The 12,199-nt window shown below is 38.2% G+C and overlaps 1 protein-coding gene and 2 non-coding genes across 3 annotated transcripts in view; all 3 read right to left on the bottom strand.

The window, feature by feature from the left end:
- WDR43 (WD repeat domain 43) overlaps positions 1 to 12,199 on the bottom strand; it is a 58,998-nt gene that overhangs the window by 19,888 nt on the left and 26,911 nt on the right. The window contains exons 8-11 of the mRNA XM_021674438.2: positions 10,600 to 10,771; positions 9,207 to 9,293; positions 7,895 to 8,026; positions 5,890 to 6,021 (exon numbers count right to left, since the gene is read on the bottom strand). Of these exons, the coding sequence (XP_021530113.1) occupies positions 5,890 to 6,021; positions 7,895 to 8,026; positions 9,207 to 9,293; positions 10,600 to 10,771 (523 nt within the window). The remainder of the gene's footprint in view (positions 1 to 5,889; positions 6,022 to 7,894; positions 8,027 to 9,206; positions 9,294 to 10,599; positions 10,772 to 12,199) is intronic.
- Positions 7,528 to 7,605, bottom strand: LOC135269816 (small nucleolar RNA SNORD53/SNORD92). Its single transcript, XR_010338067.1, has one exon. It is a non-coding gene; the product is annotated as a small nucleolar RNA SNORD53/SNORD92 (small nucleolar RNA).
- On the bottom strand, positions 8,616 to 8,693 carry LOC135269815 (small nucleolar RNA SNORD53/SNORD92). Its single transcript, XR_010338066.1, has one exon. It is a non-coding gene; the product is annotated as a small nucleolar RNA SNORD53/SNORD92 (small nucleolar RNA).

Here is a 12,199-nt window from a genome sequence, read left to right as displayed (position 1 = left end):
TGGAAGGAGTCACTATTAATTACACCAAGATAAGAGGTATAAACCAGAACTGTTGCAGACAAAAAAGTATGGCCTAGCTATTCAGAAGTTATTCCAAACTGTAGGACAGAAGAATTTTTAACAAGCTATTGGATACTTCCATGCCCACCAAAGACAAAGGCTCTAGAGCAATAATTTTCTAATTTAAAATAAGCAAATAAAAACATATTATTCCAAACTAAGTTAAATGATAATAAACAGAGGAGTCAGGGTCATTAACTTCTGTAAGGATGTATGTAAAGAAACAACCCTATAAGCCATAGTTACAACTACAAAGAAGGTGGTGTTGAAAACAAGATTTTTCTTTTACAATTTTACTGCAGTACAAATGAAGCATAATAAACAGCACATATTTAAAGTGCACTGCTTGATCAGTGTGACATACTCTTTACCCATGAAACAAACACTATGATCAAAATAAACACTGTCTCACCCTCGGGTCTCCCTGGGTCCCTTTATAATATAACCCTTCTTCCACTCCCATTCCCAGGCAGCTACCAAACTATATATTGGACTGCTTTTCTAAAATTTTTATATAAATAGGAATTTATATTATTTTTTGCCTGGCTTCTTTCTCACAGCCGTAGTTTGAGATTCATGCATACCACTGGTCTATTAGTAATACATTCCTCATATTGCTAGATAAACAATTTGTTTCTCCATTTACGTGTTAAGGGACATTGTTCTTTCCAGTTGAGGACCAATACAAAGAATATTCATGAACAAGTCTTTGTATGAACATATATGTGGTATTCTCTTGGCAAATATCTAGCAGTAGAATGGCTGCATCATATGGTAGATTTATCCTCAATTTTTAATAAACTAATTGTTTTCCAAAGTAGTTATATCTTTTACATTCCAACCAGCAACACAGAATTTCAGCTGCTCTACATCCTCACCAAAAGATGGTATCATTGTCTTTTTTATTTTTATCAACCTACAAGGGGTATGTAAGCTTCATCTCACTGTGGTTCTAATTTGCCTTTCTGTGATAATTAATAATGCATAATACCTTTACAGGTGCTTACTGGCCATTTTTTTTTTTTTTCTTTTTTGAGACGGAGTTTCGCTCTTGTTACCCAGGCTGGAGCGCAATGGCGCGATCTCGGCTCACCGCAACCTCCACCTCCTGGGTTCAGGCAATTCTCCTGCCTCAGCCTCCTGAGTAGCTGGGATTACAGGCACGCGCCACCATGCACAGCTAATTTTTTGTATTTTTAGTAGAGACAGGGTTTCACTCTGTTGACCAGGATGGTCTCGATCTCTTGACCTCGTGATCCACCCGCCTCGGCCTCCCAAAGTGCTGGGATTACAGGCATGAGCCACCGCGCCCGGCCCTTACTGGCCATTTGAATTCTCCTGTGAAGTGTGTTCAAACATTTACCAATTGCTTCTGAGACCAGATACAAATCCTCGGTCTATCATGAGTTGCTAATATTTTGTTACCAGTTCACAGCTTGTTTTTTTATACTCCTAACACTGTTTTTCTAAGAACATTCTAATAATTTTGACGAGGTTCAAATAACCAATTTTTTTCTTTAACATTTCATGCATTTTGTGATATATCTAAGAAATCTTTCCCCACTCGTGTTTTGTTCACAAAGATTTTCTCCTCTTTTTTCCTAGAAGTCTTGTAGTTTTAGGTTTTACAGTCAAGTCTACAAAATCAATGTTTTACACTGATTTTTGTGTAATGTGAGATAAAACTGAGATCCGTTTTTTTCCAATTGTATGTGGTCTACTTCTGGACTCTGTTTTGGCCCCTAAATCTATATTTATTTTTTCACCAATGACAAACTATCTTGACTACTGTAGCTTTATTTTGAAATCAACTGGGTGATTCCTCCAACTTGCTCTTTATTTTACAATTTCTTTGGTTATTTCATGTCATTTGCATTTCCACATAACTTTTAGGATCAGTTTGTCAATTTCTATGAAGGTGACTGACAGAGAGTGCTGAAATTTTAATTGAGAATTGATTAAATACGTAGATTAATTTGGGGAGAATTCCCAACTCTTAAAATACTGAATATTCTAACCCATGAACAGGGCCTAGATCTTTATTTACTTCGGTGTTTGTTAACTTCTCTGTTATAATTTGCAGTGTAGAGACAGTTACCTGTTTTAGATATAGTTATTTTTGGTACTACTAGGTATTTTTTGGTACTACTATAAATGCAACTTTTAAAAAATATTTAACTTAAATACTTTTCTAAATATTTAAAAATATTTAAAAATATCTCCTATGGGTGCCATCAATTACGTAAATAACTACGCTTCTCTTTTGGCATAAGCTACAGGCTAGTTCATTGAGTTATATTTCCACCTTCCAAATGCCATTCATTTTAATATCGGGTATTCTATAACAGACAGTATTAACCTCTTAGAAGGTCCTCTGTTGTATCCCTGTCATTGTTCCCCTTCTTTTTTTGTTCCTATTTTTAATATCCTGCTAACTATGTATCCTCAAAGGCAGCTTTGGGGAAAAGGGAAAACTTTTTTAAAAGGAAAATGTTACTTCCTCTTTCTTTTTAGAGTACAGAATGTGTAAATGCATAATCTCCTAGGTAATATACTATGGGAACATCCATTCTTTTCTTTTTTAAAAAGGGTTCACTTGGCTGGGAGCGGTGGGACTCACGCCTGTAATGCCAGCACTCTGGAAGGCTGAGGCAGACAGATCACCTGAGATCAGGAGTTCTAGACCATCCTGGCAAACATGGTGAAGCCCCGTCTCTACTAAAAATACAAAATTAGCTGGGCATGGTGGCACGTGCCTGTAATCCCAGCTACTCAGGAGGCTGAGGCAGGAGAATGGCTTGAACCCAGGAGGCGGAGGTTGTAGTGAGCCGAGAGCACGCTATTGCACTCCAGCCTGGGCAACAGAGCGAGACTGTCTCAAAAAAAAAAAAAAAAAAAAAAATTAGTCAGGTGTGGTGGCACACACCCATAATCTCAGCTATTCGGGAGGCTGAGGCAGAAGAATTGCTTGAACCTGGGAGGCAGAGGTTGCAGTGAGCTGAGATTGTGCCACTGCACTCCAGCTTGGGTAACAAGAGCAAAACTCCATCTCAAATACATATATACTTACATACATACATACATAGAATAAAACTTTTTTAAAGGGTTATTTTATGCCAGTGCTTTGTGAGGTTGAAGCAGGAGGATTACTTGAGATCAAGACTTTGAAACCAACCTGAACAACACAGCAGACCCTGTCTCTACCAAAAAATTTTTAAAAATTAGCTGGCTGTGGTGATGCATGCCTGCAGTCACAGCTACTCATGAGGCTGAGGTGGGAGATCACTTGAGCCCAGGAGCTCATGTAGTGAGCTACAATTGCACCACTGCCCTTCCAGCCGGGGTGACAGAGTGAGACCCTGTCTCATTTAAAAAAAAAAAGCGGGGGGAGGCGGGCAAGTGTGTATATGCTCTTTACTAACTTTTCAAGCACACAATCTTTCATCATTCAACCACTTCTCTATTATTTCTACCTAAGTAACCTATACGATTTAAAAAGTGTTTTCATAAACAGCATTTTATTTTTCCTTTCAACAACCTCTGACACCTAATGAAAATTACACATTAACATCTTTGAAATGTTCTTGCCAAAAGATTTTAAACTGAATCTCTTCTGGCTTATAGATCTAACCAGATCTAGAGCCAGATCTTCAAGCTTCTAGATCTCACCTATATAGAGAACAAGATGGACAAAGCAAAGTGTTTAATGATACCACAATGATGCAGTATACAAAATCCTGAACATGGAACTCTCTACTGGGCAAATAACCTAACTTCTCCAAAACACTAAACTGCAAAAGTCAGAAGGGGCATACCAACTAAACATAGTGTAGACTCTGTTGGAATCTTGTTTTAAAAAAAGCAAAAATAAAAACAAAAGTATGAGACAATCAGAGAAATACAAACACTAATGATATTTGACAATTTTTTAAAAATTACTTTTTTTAGGTGCAACAATGGATCATGGTTATTTTTTAAAAGGATGTTTCAAGTTGAATAGGGGCATATTTATGGATAAAATGATGGGTGATCATTTGAGATTTGCTTCACCGTAACTTGGGGAGACAAGTGTGACTATCAACAAATCAACAGCTGACTGGCTAGTATTGAGAATTTTTGAAACTAGGTAATGAGTTCTTGATGGTCCACTGTACTATTCTAAATGTTCTGAAATGTGTCTTAATAAGAAAAGAGGGCAGGTGTGGTGACTCACACCTGTAATCCCAGCACTTTGGGAGGCTGAGGCAGGCAGATCATGAGGTCAAGAGATCGAGACCATCCTGGTCAACATGGTGAAACCTCGTCTCTACTAAAAATACAAAAATTAGCTGTGCATGGTGGTGTGTGCCTGTAGTCCCAGCTACTCAGGAGGCTGAGGCAGAAGAATAACTTGAACCCAGGAGACAGAGCTTGCAGTGAGCCGAGATCAGGCCATTGCACTCCAGCCTGGCAACAGAACGAGACTCCATAGCAAAAAAAATAAATAAATAAAAATAAAAGAAAGAAAAAGTAGAAAAAATTGGTACCTGATTCATTTGTACCTAGTGGGCAATAAGTACAGTTAAATTATATTACATTTCAAAAACACTGTTAATTGTTTCCTACAGCTTCTTTTTCACCAAATCTTTTTCACTCAGGCTACTATGCCATGGTAAACTAAAATCCACCCCCAAAATACATACATTCACAAACTATTTTACAAGTAATTTTAGGGCCAGGCATGGTGGCTCACGCCTGTAATCCCAGCACTTTGGGAGGCCAAGGCAGGCAGGGTCAGGAGATTGAGACCATCCTGGCTAACACAGTGAAACCTGGTCTCTACCTAAAAAAAAAAAAAAAAAAAAAAAATTAGCTGGGCATGGCGGCACGCGCCTGTAGTCCCAACTACTTGAGAGGCTGAGGTAGGAGAATCACTTGAACTAGGGAGGATACAGTGAGCCAAGACTGCGCCACTGCACTCCAGCCTGGGAGACAGAGCAAGACTTCATCTCAAAAAAAAAAAAAAAAGTAATTTTAGGATCAATGTATCCAAAAAAAATGGATCAAATAAAATCAGAGACACTATTCATGGGTTATGGATTAAAGTCACATTGACACTCAATGAAATCATAACTGCTGTAAGTCGTTAAGAATAAATGCATTAGCAAATGTGAATCGCTTTAATCTGATCAGGCAGTGTTTGAATCCAACTGTTTTTCACTTAAACTTTCTAGACAGAATGCTGTCAAACTGTAGAATTTAAGAGAATCAAACTGAGTAACTTCATACAAGCAGTCACCAACTTACATAGAAATCATAAATGCTTCCCTTTATACGAAGTTTCTAGTACTTTTACCTCTACATATTTTACAACATCACCCCCAACCCTCTTAATTTTCCCCCAAGCCTCCTACCCAGTGCCAAGGTTCCACCTCACTGCCCCCTCTCACGGCCAGGGGGAAATAAGTTTCTGGAATCCAGAGTAAAAACTCAGGAACGCATTTTCCTACAGAAAAAAATATAAATTGTGATCTAGAATGCTGAGTATTATCATTCAGCTACACTGTATTTATAAAGGCTTTTGTGAACTAAAGCCTAAGAACCTAATAATTCAGAACAATATTTCTATGAGAAAATGCATTCCAGGTTCAAAATAATTCAGTGCAATCCCTTTGTAGATTGGTGACTGCCTGTATAATGCCACCAAGTGATACACGTTTTACTAAACTCACATTAAATTCCAAATGGCTCTGTAGCATGATGGCTCTACAGCTGTGAACGTGCTATGTCAATCATTTTCTAAGAAATATTAACCATATTAATTTAGTTAAAAATTGCTATAATACTTACATTTAGCATTTCAAAATCGTTACTTTCTAAGCCCTGGGTAAGAAGAACTGGAAAGCTATTCGTCTGGAGGTCATCCTTTCCTTTTTTGTGTGTGTCTATATCCATTGCTCCCAGGCGTTCTTCAATGCTAACCTACGTAACAGAAAGAATTTGTTAATGTGTTACCAGACAAGACTTAAAGCAGTTTGGAGACCAAAAAAAAAAAAACAACAGGATTTACACCTCAACTCTGGAAAATACTAATACACTCATTCTCATTCCAAGAGAACCTCATTACCATAATGCCAATGTTGGAGACAGGTGAGACATGTGCAATCCAAGCTTCCAGATTCTAGTGAAAAAAACAACTGCTCAAGAAGTACATGGTTTGAAAATGTTAATGCATAAAAAGCCTTGTATATGAAGATTCAGAAAAGGCAAAGACCTGGTGTCTGATTCTAAAACACAAGAAAAGATCTATTCTCAGAGAAGCTTGCCCCACTATAACTATCCCTTGACATCACCCTCAGATCTGCAGGAGGAAACATGATATTATTATTAAAGGGTATAAAGACTGTTATGGTCCCAAAACAATTTGTAAAATGTCTTTCTATTTTTATTAATTAGCTCCAAATGATGATGTATTAGCTAGAATATGCTATAGTACAACTAAGTGTCCTTGATAAATACTTCAAATTTACGTGTAAATAAACATGATGCAATATGCTATACAAAAACTCAATTATGGTCTGTGTGTGGTGGCTCTCGCTTGTAATCTCAGCACTATGCAAGGCTGGGGCAGGCGAATCACTTGAGTCCCGATGTTCGATAAACAGCCTGGACAACATGGTAAAACCCTGTCTCTACAAAAAAATAAGCCAGGCATAGTGGCATGCGTCTGCGGTCCCAGCTACTCGAGAGGCTGAGGTGGGAGGATCACTTGAGCCCAAGAGGCGGAGGTTGTAGTGAGCCGAGAGCAAACCACTGCACCCCAGTCTGGGTGACAGAATGAGACCCTGTCTCCAAAATGAAATAAAAACAACAACAATAACAACAACAACAACAACAAAAAACCACCCTCAATTAGTATAGAACTAATCCCTGATTAAAGCAACTCTAACATGTTCTGTCAGCCCCTTGGTAACTAATTCAAAAAGAAATTTGTTTTATGACTAACAAAGCAAACAGATGTGCCTGGTTTATCCTAACACAAAACATATTAAAAAGGACATGGAGAAATTATAAAGTTGAATCTAGGCCAAGCCAAAGAAAGTTGGTACTTGATTTAAAGTCAGCTGAGGAGTAATTTTTACGAACATGTTATGACCATGCTTTATGAAGCTATGTTATCCCCACCCCACCACCCAATAAACACCTCTAAAATCAGCTAAATTATCCTTCAAAAGTGGACAAAGAATAAAAAAATTAAAGTAAAATCAGCTAAAGAACCATAGTATTTCTGTAAGAATAAAACAGTTAAAATTCCAGATTCCTTATATAAGAGGGAAGAATGTGAACAGACCAAAAAAAAAAACTGCATAGATATATACAGTAACCACAAAGGATATGGGGTTTGAGAAAATAATGAAGATCATAAACACTTATGCAGTAATAATGACTATCACTTTTAGATACCAACTGGCACTAAGCTAGCCAGGATTGCTCAGACAGCCAAGAGAAAAGAGGCATCACTGGAACTCAGCAACATGCGAAACCCAATGATAGTCATCACAGCAAGTCCTGGCTGGACTTATTCAATTTTATGTTGCCCAGCTAACTACTAACTAATGGCCAAAACAGCACTCTCTTTAGTTACTAAAGGTTCCGTCTTCTCCGTTAAACAGAGCCCAAAGGGGACAATCTAGAATTTTGAAGCCTATGATGATGAAGATAAAAGAGAGCATAAGAGCAGAAATCTCAGTAAATTTCTAAAGCTTTAACTTTGGCTCTATCCAAGACACCTGATAGAATCTCCCAGTAGTTTTAAATCACAAATTCAAATACACAGTCAGAGTGGTTGCATTACCTCATTTCCCCCTGATTTCCTCTTGCTCTCTACTTTCTCGGTTTGTGGAGGAGCAGGCTTGATAGCTGCATGATGACCAGGAATCCCAGGCACCAGAACTTTTGCTTCAGAATTCATCACTGGTGTCCTCACCTGTTCAACAGGTATAGCCAGAGCATGAAAAAGGAAATCATACCTTAGTCCTTATGTATCCTCAATGAGACAACAGCTTTTAAAGGGCTCTTCTATTGGAAAAATGCAATATAACTAATTTAATATGATATGAATTAAAGATATATTGTTAATTGAATGTTGACAAAATTTTTTTAAGTGACGAACTGGAAGACTGAATTTAAAGCTTACAATATAGCTGGGCGTGATGGCTCACACCTGTAATCCAAGCACTTTGGAAGCCAAGGTGGGCGGATCACCTGAGGTCAGGAGTTCAAGACCAGCCTGACCAACATGGTAAAACCTCGTCTTTAAAAAAATAAACACATAAAATAAAGCTTACAATACTACGTAAGAGTAAAACCCAACTGGTCTGATGGCAGTAGGTTTATCAAAACTTATTACTATTTAGTGTCACTAACGTTGGAATAGAAGCCCCCACTACTAAATTTGACTGGCTTAAAAAAAAAAAAGAAACAAAATCTACAGATTACATAAGGACATAATGGTTTTTAAAATTTTTAAAGTTACACATTTTATAACCACCTCTAGAATTCAAGCTTTGCCAGAAATGCTCAGACAGCCAAGAGAAAGGTGTCATCTCTGAAACTCAGACAGCAGCGAAACCATATGGATGTCATCATAGCACGTCTTGGCTTTCCCTGTCTCATTGAACCACGGAACACGGTATCTACATGTAGACACCAAGTGATATGCAAAACAGAGCACCATGATGATCCTCCTATGCTTGTCGTATTAAATTCTAGCCCCATGATGGTTTTATCACACCCTGAAATGCAGCATTCCTCTCAGCAAAGTGATGCTCTTTTAAGTATTGAGACTGATAAAAACCATCAATTGATAAATCTGATACTGATATTTATTCCTACATTCTTCCTGGCCCAGATGATGATGCATGGTGGGCAGGGAAGAACCAAATCCAAGATCTTCAACTGCTAATCTTCTATTCACTTAACAAACCAGGAGTATAATCTTGACATCTAAAACCATAATCCCACAAAATTTATAGGACAAGAGAAGAAAGATATTAAAGAATAGATAAAGTCAGTTTAATCATAATACTACATAACAATTCAATTCACCCAAATTCACCCAAAGAAATATTCTTTTTCTTAAAACTTCAAATTTTTAATGTGCTCACCTTTGTTATAGCTGTTTCCACTTTGGGGGCCCAGCAGTTTGAAATATCTCTTATTAAACACATATGAGGTTCTCTGGAGTTTAAAGCCTGAAAATATATTTTTTTAAAGGAGGAGATGAAAGGAAAAAAAGTGTCAAACAAAGCAACTGGGAATAAGAAGAAAATGAAAACTAAATGACTGCTTATTTTTATAAAATATTAAAAAGTAAGGAAGCATTCCACACTCAACTGTTAGCCATGAGCACCACTCAGACTGATGGCAGTTAAGAAAAATGGTAACTCTGAAGACATTGGGTACCAAGGTTTACTTTCCTCAGTTATGAACTGCTTGAATTTTTCACATTTATTGTTTTTAAAGGTCAACAGACTTTTTAAATGTAACAGGTTTTAAAGAAATCATATCAGTTCATCATCCTTTTAAGAAATAGTTTGTGCTCAAAACAGTAAATGGTTCTACCCTTAACTCTCCCATTGTCCTTTCCGTAAGCAAGTCAAAGATCGCACTGCTGATTCACAAAATACATCTGTATGTCCTGACATGATATTAAATGGGATGGGGGAGTCAGATATAGCAAACTACATATGTACCAATAAAGGTTTAAAGTGATATATAATTCTATATGCCCATGTAATTAATCAATATTGGGAAATATGCAAAACAAATAGTCAACAATGGCTGCAACCAGAGAGGGGGAATTCACATATGGCAAGAAGCCATGTTTACAGCTTAACACTTTTCTTTTTTGTTTTTATTAAACCATATGCATGTATGCTTGTGTAGGCATGTAATATTCCACTCACAGTCTTGCTGAGGACCATACTAAGTAAAAGTATTTTAAAGCAAGCTTAACCTATTTATTGTACATGCTTGCAATAACTCCCAAGTCTTCACAGAAACATCTGTAGTGAACACTGTTAAATCACTGCACTGCCCATTACATTTCCACTTAGAAAATCCAATGAGTGCTAATACTGAGACCCTTTTATTAAGATTTACATTTTGTGTAACTAAGCAAAATTCAACTTAAGTCATACCTATACTGACCAACTAGTAAGACACTAGGAACTTACTCAGAGCACATTTCAAGTGCTCATGTGTCTACTAGCACTTGTAACGTGACTAGTCCAAACTGAGATTTGCTGCAAGTGTGAAATACACACCAGATTTTAAAAACACAGTACCAAGGGAGAGGGCTGAGATAAATAACTCAAACAATGCTTTATACTAACCAGGTGTTAAAATACGTTGGATATAGAGCTCTCACAAATTAAAGCACTCCATGAAAAATGCTTTAATTTAAAAAGAATACATTATTTATCTTACAGACCAATCACTCTCTTTCGTGGACACAGGGATGCTATATTGCTTTACTCCAGAGTAGCAGCTACGTACCACTCGCTCAATAGTAGGCTGAAACCAACTGCCATATACAAGCAACAATGACATTTTGTCTGAGCAAAAACCAGCAGCTAGAATAGGGATGGGTTTTGGTGTTGATTTCTTGCCTTTCCCAGGTGTTGCTATCTGAATTGTGCAGTTTGAAGTCAAAGGCTTTTTGCAGTATCTGGAAATGGAGGGAGGAAAATGAGATTAGAGAATTTGAAAAAATGTTTCACACTAACTCTCTGGAACTGACATCAAGTCATGAAATGTGACCCTCCTGTAGCCTCTACACTGCCATCAGGAGTCATCTGGGTCTCTGGAGCATAAGTACTCCCTTTGAAGACCTCACCTTCCTCACCACCAAAATCAGCCTTGAGACCTACTTGCCCCTCTGCCCCATTTTTTCAGGCCCCACGAAGAAGCCCCAAGCTGTCAAACGTTCTGTCGCCACGCTGTACTTCAGGTCCTATGTTGTTCTGTCCACGCCCTGTTCCAGACAGTCCCGTATCCAATTGCTCCCAACCCCCAGAAGCTGCAAACCTCTGGACTGTAGTTCCAGCAGCAAAACTACGTCCTCAATGGCTTCTCTAGGGGCTTTCTTCACACTCTTCCTCTACCCTGGTTTGGCCCTGCAGCACTCCCAACTTGTACCTCTTTTCTCTCCCATACTCTTTGTGTCAGGGGCCTTGGACATGATTTAAATGAGGTCCTTGCTCTTCACTGACAATTCAAGACAAAAATCTCTCCCTCTTTTGTCCCTAAACTCTTTGAAATTGTTGACACCAGATCCCAGCTACCCCTCCCCTGCCGCCATCCAGTGATCTCTGGGTCATTTCCCCACATTTCTTTAAGATTTCAGTGGCTTGCGGTTACTCCTTCCAACATTACTCCAGATGAATTCCTTTCTCAGTGGTTTCCACACCCAGCGCCCAGGTTGATGTATCGAAGGACACTTCTGACACCCTCATCTGTCATCTTTCTCAAACAAACATTTCCCTCACTGTATTTCAGCCACAAACTCCTCACATCCTACACATCTTATTAACCCTTCTTCTCCAAAATACACATCCTGCATAATATCCCAGGTGTAAGCATCTCATAATCCCTATCTTTCCATCTTACTCCTCCTATCACCCAGACTCCACAATTAACTCTGGACCCAAGTTTTAGAGTTTCTGCTTTAGGCTTTCCCCCTCTATACAGTCTATTCTCAATGGAATGACTGTCTTAAAACTTAGGTCAAAGCTCATCAAATCCTCTGCTTGAAATCCTTCAATGGCTTGCCACTGCCCAGGGAGAGATGCCCGAGTCCTCACTGTGGCCCACTACCTTTGGGCCCCACTTCTTCTGAGTCTCAATTGTACACTCCAGGTACGTACATCATTCTATAAATAAAAGCTTCAAGAGTTACACACTAAAATGTAAACAGTTATCCACAGGAGCACAACTCAATGGAGGGAGACTCAGGTTTTTAAATCAAGTGTCTGGGCATCCTGGATGTTTTAAAATGGGAAGACTTTTTATATAATCTGATTTTATTTAAATAAATTCCTATAATGGTATTTTAAAAGACGGATACCAACTGACAACAAATGGTTAAAACCATTTT

The sequence above is a fragment of the Aotus nancymaae genome, unplaced genomic scaffold (assembly GCF_030222135.1).
Source record: "Aotus nancymaae isolate 86718 unplaced genomic scaffold, 86718_ANA_hifiasm-v0.15.2.pri h1tg000057l, whole genome shotgun sequence".
NCBI classification, from domain to species: domain Eukaryota; kingdom Metazoa; phylum Chordata; class Mammalia; order Primates; family Aotidae; genus Aotus; species Aotus nancymaae.
Note: the sequence above shows the minus strand (reverse complement) of the source record. Positions and strands in the feature narration are given on the sequence as shown.